At 44.8% G+C, this 12,685-nt stretch overlaps 1 protein-coding gene and 1 long non-coding RNA gene across 3 annotated transcripts in view; one reads left to right on the top strand and one right to left on the bottom strand.

The window, feature by feature from the left end:
* Positions 1–6,518, bottom strand: part of LOC138762105 (CD302 antigen-like) — a 36,013-nt gene extending 29,495 nt beyond the window's left edge. Inside the window, exon 1 of one of the 2 annotated variants that reach the window (XM_069935439.1) lies at positions 6,314–6,518. In XM_069935439.1, the coding sequence (XP_069791540.1) occupies positions 6,314–6,416 (103 nt within the window). In that variant the 5' untranslated portion in view covers positions 6,417–6,518. Of the gene's footprint in view, positions 1–4,516; positions 4,788–6,313 lie in introns of those variants that run through there. The other variant, XM_069935440.1, reaches the window with a different exon arrangement.
* Positions 6,519–7,087: 569 nt separating this feature from the next.
* Positions 7,088–12,250, top strand: LOC138760164 (uncharacterized). The gene is made up of 3 exons (XR_011355477.1): positions 7,088–7,129; positions 10,354–10,442; positions 12,182–12,250. It is a non-coding gene; the product is annotated as an uncharacterized lncRNA (long non-coding RNA).
* The last annotated feature ends 435 nt before the right edge of the window (positions 12,251–12,685 follow it).

Here is a 12,685-nt window from a genome sequence, read left to right as displayed (position 1 = left end):
CACAAGAAGCAAGGTGGGAAATTTAGTCAAACTAGATCCACCATCATCAACATCCTGGTCCTCAACATTTCACCAATATCTTCGTCAGAAGAGCAGATCAGACTTGGCATCCTGCAGTGAACAATTCATCTGAGCCTTTCCACCATCAACACAGCAGAAGTCAAGAGTATTTTCAAAATATCCTTTGCTTATCCAGATGTGCACAGTTTCAACCACACTCAATATAGTTAACACTCTTGAGTACAGAGAAACTTGCTTGATTGTTACCCATCTTGCAACCTAAATATTCCATCCCTCCACCACCAAATCAGTGTCTGCAGTGCACAGCATCTATGAAATATGCTGCACTAACTCACCCAAGACTCCATCTCCCACATGACAACCTCTGGTACCAAAGAGGTTGTAGGCACTGAAACTTGCAGGTTCCCCTGAAAGTCACACACAATTTTCCTTTAGCTTTGTTGGATCAAAATCCAGAATCTTTCTCCCAGACAATACTGTGTGAGTATCTTCACAAGAAAAACTGCAGTGACAAGAATGTACCTTACCACCAACTTCTCCAGGACCATTAAAAATGAACAATACATTTGACCTTGCCAGCAATGCTCTGATCATAAATTTTATTTTTAAATCACATCACCAGACAAGTCTTCTCTTCCCCTATATTTTCTACATTCTGAGAACTCATCTCTCAGAGATTCCCTGATCCATTCTTCCATTCCACCATCACTCAGGCCCCAAACATTCTTGACAGGCATAATCACAAATCACTTCATCCTATTTAATTCTCAAGATGTAATCTCTGTTGCACAGTAAAGTTCTGATTCGATGATTGGTTAGCTCTTTAGTTTGCAAAAGTGACCCTGAACTTCTTGTTGGCTATAACTTTAATTCCTCCCCCCCTCCCCACTCCCATTCTAACCAGTGTCTTTTGCCTCTTGTTCTCTTCCAATGTCTAAAAAATATTGAGGCAGAGTTAGGTCATTCAGCCCATTGAGACTGCCCTGCCCTGCCAGTCAATCATGGTTGATTTACAATCTTTTACAACACAATTCGCCTGCTTTCTCCCTATAATGTTGATTACCTTCCTAATCAAGAACCTATCTGATGTGTATTCTAAGTTTAGAAATACACTAGCACACTGAGACATGGTGCTTCATTGATCTTTTATTACTAATCTAAAATGATTCCCCATAGCACACATACATGATGATGTCATACGCATACAGGCATACACTTACAATACTCTTCCCTCCTACAAGATAAATGCTTTGTGGAAATAATATATAGACATCACTTATGCTAAACTACATGGTACACATGGACTAATGGTGTGATTCACAGTTACACTACAATGTAAGTATGACAAGTTAAGTAGCCAAGTCACTGTACATTGTCCATCAGGCCTTCTGGAAGACACTTTTCCCTTTTGATTTTCTTAGCGAAGTAGGTTCCGCCGGGAGACTTTGTGACTTCTCCAGACTCTTTGCTTTTTTGGTGGTAAGGACTGTGAACTTTGTCTTTGGTGATCCCCATTCAGACATTGCATAGGACTGCTGAGCTGAGCAGTCGACATCGAGGGGGCATCATCTTGCAAAAATATTCCTGGAACGTCGCCATTGGGATGAGGCCACAATGGAAGTTTGTTGGGATTGTGAGCAGTGGGCATGGCCACTGGTCGATGTGAATTTTCCATATTTTAGTTCCCACCAGTATGGAATAAGAACGGGGACTCAGTTTTTTAAAGAATCATGCCTCTTATCCTCCAAGTAAACATACCAGATCTTTGGAAGTAGGAGAGCGAATACTGGTACAGGACTATCGCGACAATAGGAAGCTGTGGATTGTTCCATGTGAAAGCTGATGATCGGGTGCACTGTGGAAAGTCTTGTCCTTAAGTCACACCCAAACACCAATTCTGCTGGTGTTCATTTGGTAGTAGATTGCTAAGTGTTTCTATATGCTATTAGAAAATCTGCAATTTTGTGATTCCATGATATGTTTTGAATTTCTTAGTTTTCATGGCCTTTTTAAAGTTTGCACTAAACGTTTTGCTTCCCCATTCATGCTTGGGCAGTAGGGTGCTGATAAGATGTGTGATATATTGTTATTATGTAGGAACACCCTAAAAGCAACAGATACAAACTGCAGCCATTATTGGAGACTAGTTTTATCGGTAATCTATATGATGTGAACATATTTCATAGTTTCCCTATTGTCTCGTTTATTGTTATTCTCATGTATGTCGCTACTGGCCATTTAGACAATAATAAGGTTTTATCCCATAAAGGGACCAGCAAAATCTTCGTGAATCCTGCGCTATGGTTGCGATGGCCATTTCCGTGGGTTAGCTTTGGCCTGAGGTGCATCTCCTGACAAATGCAACATCTTCTCATCATTTATTCAATATCAATGTCCATTGATGGTCACTAGACATGCACAAGTGCCATAGCTTTCATTTGAACCATCCCTGGGTGATTATTGTGGAGTTATGATAACCTGGCAGCCTGCCATTTTGTAGGAATATTTGTCCTGGTGCCCCATAATAAACAACCTTCTTCAATTGATATTTCATTGCGTCGTGTATAATAAGGTTTCAGTTCGGGAAAAATAGCTTCGGCCTCGGGCCACTCATCTAATGTAAAATATAGGACCTTTGACAGTGTAGCTTCTTTCTGTACTTCTTTGCTGATGGTCTTTGCTGTAATTGGGAAGGAATAAAGTTGTTCTTGATTAATAGCTGTAGCTTACGCCATCCATTTAATTATCTCATCCATCTGTTCAGTTTCAGATAGAGGCAAGTGAGATAGGGCATCAGAATGGCCGTTTTGTGTTGTTGGTTTATATTTCAAATCATAATCACGTACAGCAAGCTGTATGGCCCACCCTTGAATTCTCGTTGCAGCTAGAGCTGGAATCCATTTTTTAGGGTCTAGAATCAAACTCAGTGGTTTGTTGTCTGTTACCAAGGTGAAATGTTTGACACCAAATATGGCGAGTCCTTCTTTTTCCAGTTGCGCATAATTACATTCACAAGCCGACAAAGAGCAGGAGGCAAAAGCCTCCAGTTGTTTCCCCTTTTCCGTCACCTGTGACCACGCTGCACCTAAGCCCACTGGTGAAGCATCCACTGCAAGGGTCACTTCCTTTTCTGGGTCATAGAGGACAAGAACATTATTGTTTAAAGTCAGCAGTTCTTTCAAATGATTGACCACGTTATTCCAGCACAATTTCTGTTCTTAACAATTACAATGGTTCTCAACCAATTTCTTTCCACTCACATACCACTTTAAGAATTCCCTATGCCATCGGTGCTCTGTGATTAGTAAGGGATTGCTTAAGGTGGAAATAAAAAGTTTGAAAATCACGGTTTTAATCGTACCTAATTGACTTGTTATGTGCATGGTTTCATAACTCCAAAGGAAATGGAACAATGACAATTTTTCTCAAGCAAAATATTTCAGTAACAATTGGGTCTAGAGCAGTGATTCTCAACCTTCCCTTCCCACTCACATACCACCTTACGCAATCCCTTACTAATCACAGAGCACCGATGGCATAGGGATTACTTTAAAGTGGTATGTGAGTGGAAAGATCAAGGTTGAGAGCCACTGCCATAACAACTCCCCAGAAAGCACAAGTCACAGCACAGGATAACCTTCAAGTTCATTGTAATTAAGAGCCTATAGTTCCTTAACACTAGTCTTTTGATTTATTGATAATGCATCAATTTTATTTCCAATTTTTTTCCAACGATGAAGCAACTCTTGAAGCCTGATAAGCTGGTGGTTGACCCACAATCGGCGGAAGCGTTAGACTGATTTGAACTTAAAAGTTCACTACTAATTCATTACAAGCTTGAGCAACGGCATCTCATCTTCCTAACAGGTGGGTTACAACTCAAGAAAGTGTCCCGACCTAAAATATTGACTTGCAGACTCTTCCAACTTCTCATTTTTTGCAGCAGATTACAGCTTTCAGCCTCAATGCCAAATTCAACAATTTCAGATAACCATATTTTCCTGCTTGTTTCATACTTGGCCAACTCTGATGAAAGGTTATTTCATCAACATTATTTCAAATGTTTCGACAAATGTCATCTGGACAGGCAGATATTTCCAACTAAGGCAGAGTTTTACAATAGACAACACTTTGCTTTCTCTTCACTGTCCTCAATCATGTTTTTTTATAGACATCATCTTCAGACCTCCATCAAGACTTTGTTGTTCTCCAATCCCTTCCAGTGCTCCTAATAGGGCCTCTTCTACATTGGAAAGACCAAACAACCTGCATGCTGTCCACAACAGCCTGATGCAGCTACAGGTTGCAAGCCATTCAATCCCCCACCCCCAATCCTTTTGCATTCCCACAATGATGTCCATTTTCATTCTTCTCTATTGCCAAGTGAGGTCAAGCGCAAACTCGAGGAGCACCTCATATCCTGCTGAGGTAGGATGAACGTTGAATTTTCCAGCTGCAGGGGACCCCAGGTTTCCCTCATTCCCTCTCAACTTACACCTTTTGCCTCTGCAGATGCTGTTTGAGTTCTGCCAATCGCCTATTTTTGTTCCATACTCCACCATCTGCAGCCTTCCCAGATCATCCCTTTCTTCTCAAGTGATCTGCCTCTTTGAGCTCCGATGAAGGGCCTGAAACCTTCATTCTCTTTCTCCCACCCTGTGTCCTGCAAGTGCTGTGTTTCCCATTTCACCGGAGCATGTAATCGTTAGAGGGCGACACCAGGCAGCCGTGAGGTTGGCCATGGTGACTCCGGGAAAGCAGGAGTCCCTGCCCCTGGACGCTGTGAGATAGACGTGACCCCCTTGCCCCTGTGAGATAGACGTGTCCCCCTTGTCCCTGTGAGATAGACGTGTCCCCCTTGCCCCTGTGAGATAGACGTGGCCCCCTTGCCCCTGTGAGATAGACGTGGCCCCCTTGCCCCTGTGAGATAGACGTGTCCCCCTTGTCCCTGTGAGATAGACGTGGCCCCCTTGCCCCTGTGAGATAGACGTGGCCCCCTTGCCCCTGGACGCTGTGAGATAGACGTGTCCCCTTGCCCCTTGCCCCTGTGAGATAGACGTGGCCCCCTTGCCCCTGTGAGATAGACGTGGCCCCCTTGCCCCTGTGAGATAGACGTGTCCCCCTTGTCCCTGTGAGATAGACGTGGCCCCCTTGCCCCTGTGAGATAGACGTGGCCCCCTTGCCCCTGTGAGATAGACGTGTCCCCTTGCCCCTGGACGCTGTGAGATAGACGTGTCCCCTTGCCCCTTGCCCCTGTGAGATAGACGTGTCCCCCTTGCCCCTGTGAGATAGACGTGTCCCCTTGCCCCTGTGAGATAGACGTGTCCCCCTTGTCCCTGTGAGATAGACGTGGCCCCCTTGCCCCTGTGAGATAGACGTGGCCCCCTTGCCCCTGTGAGATAGACGTGGCCCCCTTGCCCCTGGACGCTGTGAGATAGACGTGTCCCCTTGCCCCTTGCCCCTGTGAGATAGACGTGGCCCCCTTGCCCCTGTGAGATAGACGTGGCCCCCTTGCCCCTGTGAGATAGACGTGTCCCCCTTGTCCCTGTGAGATAGACGTGGCCCCCTTGCCCCTGTGAGATAGACGTGGCCCCCTTGCCCCTGTGAGATAGACGTGTCCCCTTGCCCCTGGACGCTGTGAGATAGACGTGTCCCCTTGCCCCTGTGAGATAGACGTGGCCCCCTTGCCCCTGTGAGATAGACGTGGCCCCCTTGCCCCTGTGAGATAGACGTGTCCCCCTTGTCCCTGTGAGATAGACGTGGCCCCCTTGCCCCTGTGAGATAGACGTGGCCCCCTTGCCCCTGTGAGATAGACGTGTCCCCTTGCCCCTGGACGCTGTGAGATAGACGTGTCCCCTTGCCCCTTGCCCCTGTGAGATAGACGTGGCCCCCTTGCCCCTGTGAGATAGACGTGGCCCCCTTGCCCCTGTGAGATAGACGTGTCCCCTTGCCCCTGGACGCTGTGAGATAGACGTGTCCCCTTGCCCCTTGCCCCTGTGAGATAGACGTGGCCCCCTTGCCCCTGTGAGATAGACGTGTCCCCTTGCCCCTGGACGCTGTGAGATAGACGTGTCCCCTTGCCCCTTGCCCCTGTGAGATAGACGTGTCCCCCTTGCCCCTGTGAGATAGACGTGTCCCCCTTGCCCCTGGATGGGGTTGGGGAATAACCCCACAGATCAAAGCAAGGATGGGGGGGGGGGGCCTGCAACTCGGGCGGGGAAGGCGACTTGGAAAAGTTGGTGGTTTTCTTTTAAATCGAAAGGGCGAAGGGAATGACGAGTGAGGAACCTACCCGGCGCGTCCGCGGAGGAGGAAGGCAAGAGGCAGATCGCGGTCAGCGAGAAGACGCCGAGCGTTCGCAACCTTCTCAACCCCTCAGTGTCCCGACGTGTCATGACTGGGGCGGAAAAGCAGCGGCCGGAGCCGTCACCAGCCCCGTGGACATTTGAACTCGACACGCGTCGTGTTGGCGCTATTGTGTCATATTCTGCAAAACGCATCTGCACCCAAAACCCCCCGCCCCCCGGCCCCCGGCCCAGCCCAGCCCCCCGGCCCCCGACATCGTCAAGCGGAAGCGCTGATCTATTAAAACTCCATGCAAATTCTGGCCCTCTTCCACGTTCATCAAGTCGAAATAGTTTCATTTCCAACCGGCTGATGTGATTGGCAGGGAGTCACGTTCTGCAAACTTCACCCACAAGCCACCAACTTTGCCGGGATTGAATGTCCCTCCCAATTTCTCAAGAAAATCCTGAGGTTTTATTTTCCACTTTGCAAAATTTTGCATCGAGTCTCCAAATTGATGATGATTGGCCTCGGCCTTGCATTCCCTTCCCTCCCCACCCCCTCCTCTCCCCACCCTTCCCTTCCCCTTCCCTCCCCCACCCCTCCCCTCCCCTCCCCACCCCTTCCCCTCCCCTCCCCACCCCTTCCCTCCCCTTCCCTCCCCTCCTCTCCTCTCCCCACCCCTTCCCTCCCCACCCCTCCCCACCCCTTCCCTCCCCTCCCCTCCTCTCCCCTTCTCTCCCTCTCTCTCTCTCTCTCCCTTTCTATCAGCCCACGCATTGAAAAAGGCTGCAACGTCCAGGACTTTATGGTCCGAGTCAAGGTCGGAAAAGCCCCCCCCCCCCCCCCCCCCTTTTAACCGAGTGGGAAAGTTCAGATCTGAGCGGCCGGTAACAGTGGGAGGAAGTTAGGATGAGAAAGAACCAAGGGCTTTGAAGGGTGGGGTGGGGGAAGGAATGTCACTGGGTATATTTTAATGATGAACATTTGTAAATATTATTATTGATGTGATTCATGGTGCAATAATTTAAAAAAAAGACCCAGTGGCAATCAAGAGCGTGAAGGCTATTGAACTGAACTCAGCTGGAAATGGTCACGAATTTCCAATCAAACCTTGTATGGGGGGATGAAAATGCACGAAGTTTGTGGGCAGTCGAGGAGTGTGAGGAAAAGGTAGCTGTCCCCCATGATAGCGTTCACAGTTCCTAGGAAAGGCCGTGCTCACTGCCTCCAACTGTTGAGACTGGGGCAGAGCTACACGGGTTGCATTAAGTGAAAATTAAAATCGCAGTCTCTGGGGATCCAAAATGCTGTAACGACTCAGGCCAGGCAACATCTGCAGTCAGTGTTTCAGGTCTGGTGTCCTCATATTAAATAGGTTCTCCTTCACTAGTCATTTGCTCCAGATCAAGAGGTGGAGCTATGGGCACTTTTAAGAAGCCAAGCTGTCCCTATCTTTTTGTGGGAAATGTGATCACTGGCCAGCCAGTGAGATTGTATCTTCTGTGGCACGATCGTGGCAGTCGGCAAATTGCAGTGGATCCAGCTGTTGACTTTGGTACAAGTTCATTTTGATCATTTTGGGAGAAAAAAATATAAAAGAAAGAGATTGAAAAGTTGGTTTCCCCTTCTATGAATGACTGAAAATTAGCATGAGGGTACATCAAATGATTAAGAAACCAAATGCCATGCTGACCTTCAATTCAAGGGGATTTCTGCGAGAAATAAGGAAAGTGCAGGATAGATGTATTCCAAAAAAGAAGAAATAATTGAATGGAAAAATGATACAACTGTGACTAACAAGAGAAGTCAAAGGCAAAGTAAAGGCAAAAGGGCATACAAGGAAGCAAAAAAAGGGGAAGATAGAAGACTGGGAAGCGTTTAAAAGCATACAGAAGGTAACTGAATGAATATTTTATATTAGTTTTCACTGTGAAAGACATTAGCAGTTTACCAGATTTTCAAGGGTGTCAGGAAGCAGAAGCGGGTGCAGTCACATTCACCAGAGAGAAGATGCTTGGGAAGCAGAAAGATCTAAGGGTAGATAAGTCTCCCAGACCAGATGGAATGCAACCTCGTGTTCTAAAAAAATAGCTATAGAGATTAGGGAGGTACTAGTAATGATCTTCGAAGAATCAATAGATTCTGCAATGGTTCCAGAGGACTGGAAAATTGCAAAGGACACGTCGCTATTTAAAAAGGGAAGGAGGCAGCAGAAAGGATCCATTCTCCCACTCAGTCCCACTCCCTTGCCTTCTCCCCATAACCCTTGATACTCTGTCTATTCAGATACATATCAGTCTCTGGCTCAAATACATCCAATGGCCTGGCCTCCACAGCCGTCCATGACAACAAATTCCAGAGGTTCACCACTCTCTGGCTAAAGAAATTCCTCTACATCTCTGTTTAAAATGGGTGCCTTTCAATATTGAAGTTGTGCCCTTGACTCTCCTACCATGGGAAACAACTTTGCCAGGTCTACTCTGTCCAGGTCAACATTTGAAATACTTCCCTGAGGTTCCCCCTTCATTCTTCTGAACTCCAAAGAGTACAGACCAAGTGCCATCAAACATTCCACATGTACTAATCCCTTCATTCCAGTATCATTCTTGTGTCTTCTCTGAATCCTCTCTAATGCCAACCCATCCTTTCTTGAATAAAGAGCCCAAAACTCTCACCCACACTCTCTAAGTGAGACCTCACCAGTACCTTATAAAGCCTCAAAAATCACATCTCTGTTTTAATATCCTGTTTCTCTAGATATGAATGGCCACATTGCAGTTGCCTTCTTCACCATTGACTTAACCTGGAGGTTAAACTTTAGGGTATCCTTATTGCTTTGTTTGTTTATTCTCTAGGACAGAGGATTTCCTGAAATTCAACTCATAAAAGGGTGGGAGCTTTTACTTAATTGATGGCCAGACAAGCAATTTTGCTAAGATGGAAAGACACCAGAGCACCAACTCGTATGCAATAGCTACAGGATGTTATGCCTTGCTTGAGTTTGGAGAAAATTAGGTATTTAATGTTAAAGAGATCAAGGTTGAATTTGACAAGATATGGCATCCATTCATGGACTATTATCATAATTTGATTACTTTGGTAGGGTGCTCTGGGGGTTTTCTATCCAATGTCTGAGAGCCGATACTTGATTCTTTATTTAAAAAAAAACACCAAAAAAAACTTTAGGGTATCCTGCACAAGGACTCACAAGTCCCTTTGCACCTCTGAATTTTAAATTTTTGTTCTCTATCCAAAAAATACTCTGTGTTTTCATTCCTTTTTCCAAAGTGCTTAACTATATGCTTTCCAACATTGTATTTTATTTGCCACTTCTTTACTTGTTTTCATTATCTATCTACGTCTCTCTGCAGCCTCTCCAATTCCTCCTCACCCCCTGCCCCTCCACCAATCTTTTGTATCATCTGCAAACTTAACCACATTTATTGCACAATTCAAATCATTAACATACAACAGAAAAGGAAGTTGCCCCAACACTGACCCCTGCCCTACACCACAGGTAACCGGTGACCAACCACAATAGGATCCCTTTATTCCCACTCCCTGTTTCCTGCCAATCAGCCAATGCTCTATCCATGCTAGTATCTTCCCTGTAATTCCATGGACTCTCATTTTGTGAAGCAACCTCCAGTGCATCATTGTGTCCAAGCCTTATGCAAATCTAAATTTCCAACAGCCACTGCATGTTCTTTTTCTAGCCTGCTTGTGGTTTCCTCAAAAAATTGCAGTAGGTTTGTCAGGCAAGATTTTCCCTTAAGGAAACCATGCTGACATTGGCCTATCTTGTCATGCACTTCCAGGTTCTCCGTAACTTCATCCTTGGCAATTGACTCCAACAACTTCCCAACCACTATGCCATAGGTGCTCTGTGCTAATAATGGATTACTTCAGATGGCATGTGAGGGGGGGGGGTTGAGAAACACTAGCCTATACTATCCCTGTTAAGAATGAGAGAATTGTGTCATTGAAATATGGGCAACTCTCTATGGCTTGACAGGGTGGATTAGTTGTTTTTTTTCTCCATAGCTGGGTTATGCAGAGCTTGGGATCAAAGACTCAAAACTCCATGAGAGCTGTGGAGAGTCACAAGCTGAGTAAACTCAAGACAGATTGAGGTATGTAACGTTAGTACTGACAAGTGATAGGAAGGGGTCAAACTATCTGTTTCTGCTTATATTTCTTGAGTTTGTCTGTTCAGATCCCAAGAAACATCTCATTGTGACAATCTGGAACACAACCTCTGAACTTGCAATCCTCAGACTAGTCTTCTATTACATAGCCAATTTCTAATGCAAATCCATTTCAAGTACTAACATTTTCTCCAATAGAACTATGTGCAAAACCATTTAAGTGTCTCGAGAAGAGCATTCAGCTAATATCCATAAAGATGGCACGACAATCATGTTACTTCTTACAAAATTTTAGTTTGACACGACTTGTCAGGGCAACTCTTCAAATGCAAAATTTGGTGATCATGTCACTTGATTCAGTTCTGCTTGACCCAAAATGTTGAATATTCCTCACTGCCATAAAACTACCCGAGCTGTTGAGTACTTTGTTTTGGTTCAGCATTAAAATTGTTAGGATTACAAAATAAAAGCAACCTGATTTAAAATGATAACCTACAAAGCACGATGGTCAACCAAGTTAAATGACAGAATTATGTTCAAATGTCTGAAGGACAGGATACCAATGTGTCATCTTTGAAGCAATCATGTAATCCGAACAGAACCACTACATTCAATCCATTAAGGAATGTGCAAACAAAATATGGAACTTGAAGCTAGTAGTGCTACAACACTAAGAGTTAGAAGAGAAACTGAAGCAAATGACATTTGTGACAGCTGCGGGATCATAGCACGAGAATCACATAACTAACTGAACGTATGAGGGAGTAAACAAGGACCTTAAGAATGATCTAATCTTGGAGAAGAAACAGAACAAATAATGAATAAAACAAAAATTATTTTTTCCAGGAAAGATAGATCAAGAAATTAGTTGGTCGCAGGCAACATCACAGAAAAAAAAATGAGAGTGAGAGACACTGATGAAAAGGAAAGGAACTGTGGTCAACAATACAGAGAAAATAGATCTTGCAGCATTCACTTAGTTGATGGTCCTCCACAATTTCAAGGAACATTGACTATAGCTTTGTATTCCTTTTTGTTACCATATGGCTTGATCCACCTTTGCTGAGTTAGAATGTAGAGCAATGCAACGCTGGAACAGGACCAGCTGCCCACTTTGTCTGCACCAACCAACTCCTATCTGGCCATAGATGGTCCATATCCCTCTATTTCCTGTCTGTTCATGCGCATATCTAAATGTTTCTTAAACATTGCGATCAAATTCACTTCTACCACCTTCCCTGGTAGCACCTTCAGGACACCAACCACTCTACATGTAAATGTTTGCCTTAAACATACCCTTTAAATTTCACCGCTGTCACCTGAAGCATATGCCCTCTAGCATTTGACTTTTCCACCCAGAGAAAAATACTTTATCTACTCCAGACATTCTCCACCAATTTTTTGGGGCTGTGACCCCTTTAGGATTCTGCTCAAAATGTATGGGGATCTTCACTGTGAAGCAGTCAAGTTTAGTTGGCTTCTTCTGTACTTCTGATGACATTAAAAATATTTCTATCTGTGGCGACTCCTGTTGAGAATGATCTATTCTATATAGAGTACTCTTCTTCTGTTATGTTCCCAATCTTCAGGCTTTTTGGTATTATTACAAGCCTTTCTTTGTTGCCATCTTTAACTTAGCAATGTTTTAAACCACTTTTCGTTGGTTTTTTAAATTGCTTCAATATTCTGTTTTGAGGATGATTTGCATCTTCTACATTTTGTAGGTTCTGAGGTGGCCCACAAGGGAACTGCAGACTTTTCCACAGTTGGACAAACAGCAGTTAATGGAGCAGGCAAGTGATAGCTTGTGATGTGCACAAGCCCTGTGTAAGGAGACGGCTTTCATGCATGATTGAGATAACCATATAACCATTTACGGAGCGGAAACAGGCCATGTTGGCCTTTCGAGTCCACACCGGTTCACTGATTTTGTGCGCCCTCTTCAGGCATTGGAAGGAAAGGCTGTGGATGTTGTCTACATGGACTTTAGTAAGGCCTTTGACAAGGCCCTGCTTGGGAGGTTAGTCAGGAAGTTTCAAATGCTAGGTATTCATGGTGAAGTAGTGAACTGAAATTGACAATGGCTGGATGGGAGAAGCCAGAGAGTAGTGGTGGATGATTGCTTCTCAAACTGAGATGGTGGATTAATTTTAAAATCTCTGTTCTGGATGGGAACAGAAATCTTAAAATTTGAAGTAGTATGAGAATGAGAAAAAAAAACCCAAAGC

The sequence above is a fragment of the Narcine bancroftii genome, chromosome 4 (genome assembly GCF_036971445.1).
Source record: "Narcine bancroftii isolate sNarBan1 chromosome 4, sNarBan1.hap1, whole genome shotgun sequence".
NCBI classification, from domain to species: Eukaryota; Metazoa; Chordata; class Chondrichthyes; order Torpediniformes; family Narcinidae; genus Narcine; species Narcine bancroftii.
Note: the sequence above shows the minus strand (reverse complement) of the source record. Positions and strands in the feature narration are given on the sequence as shown.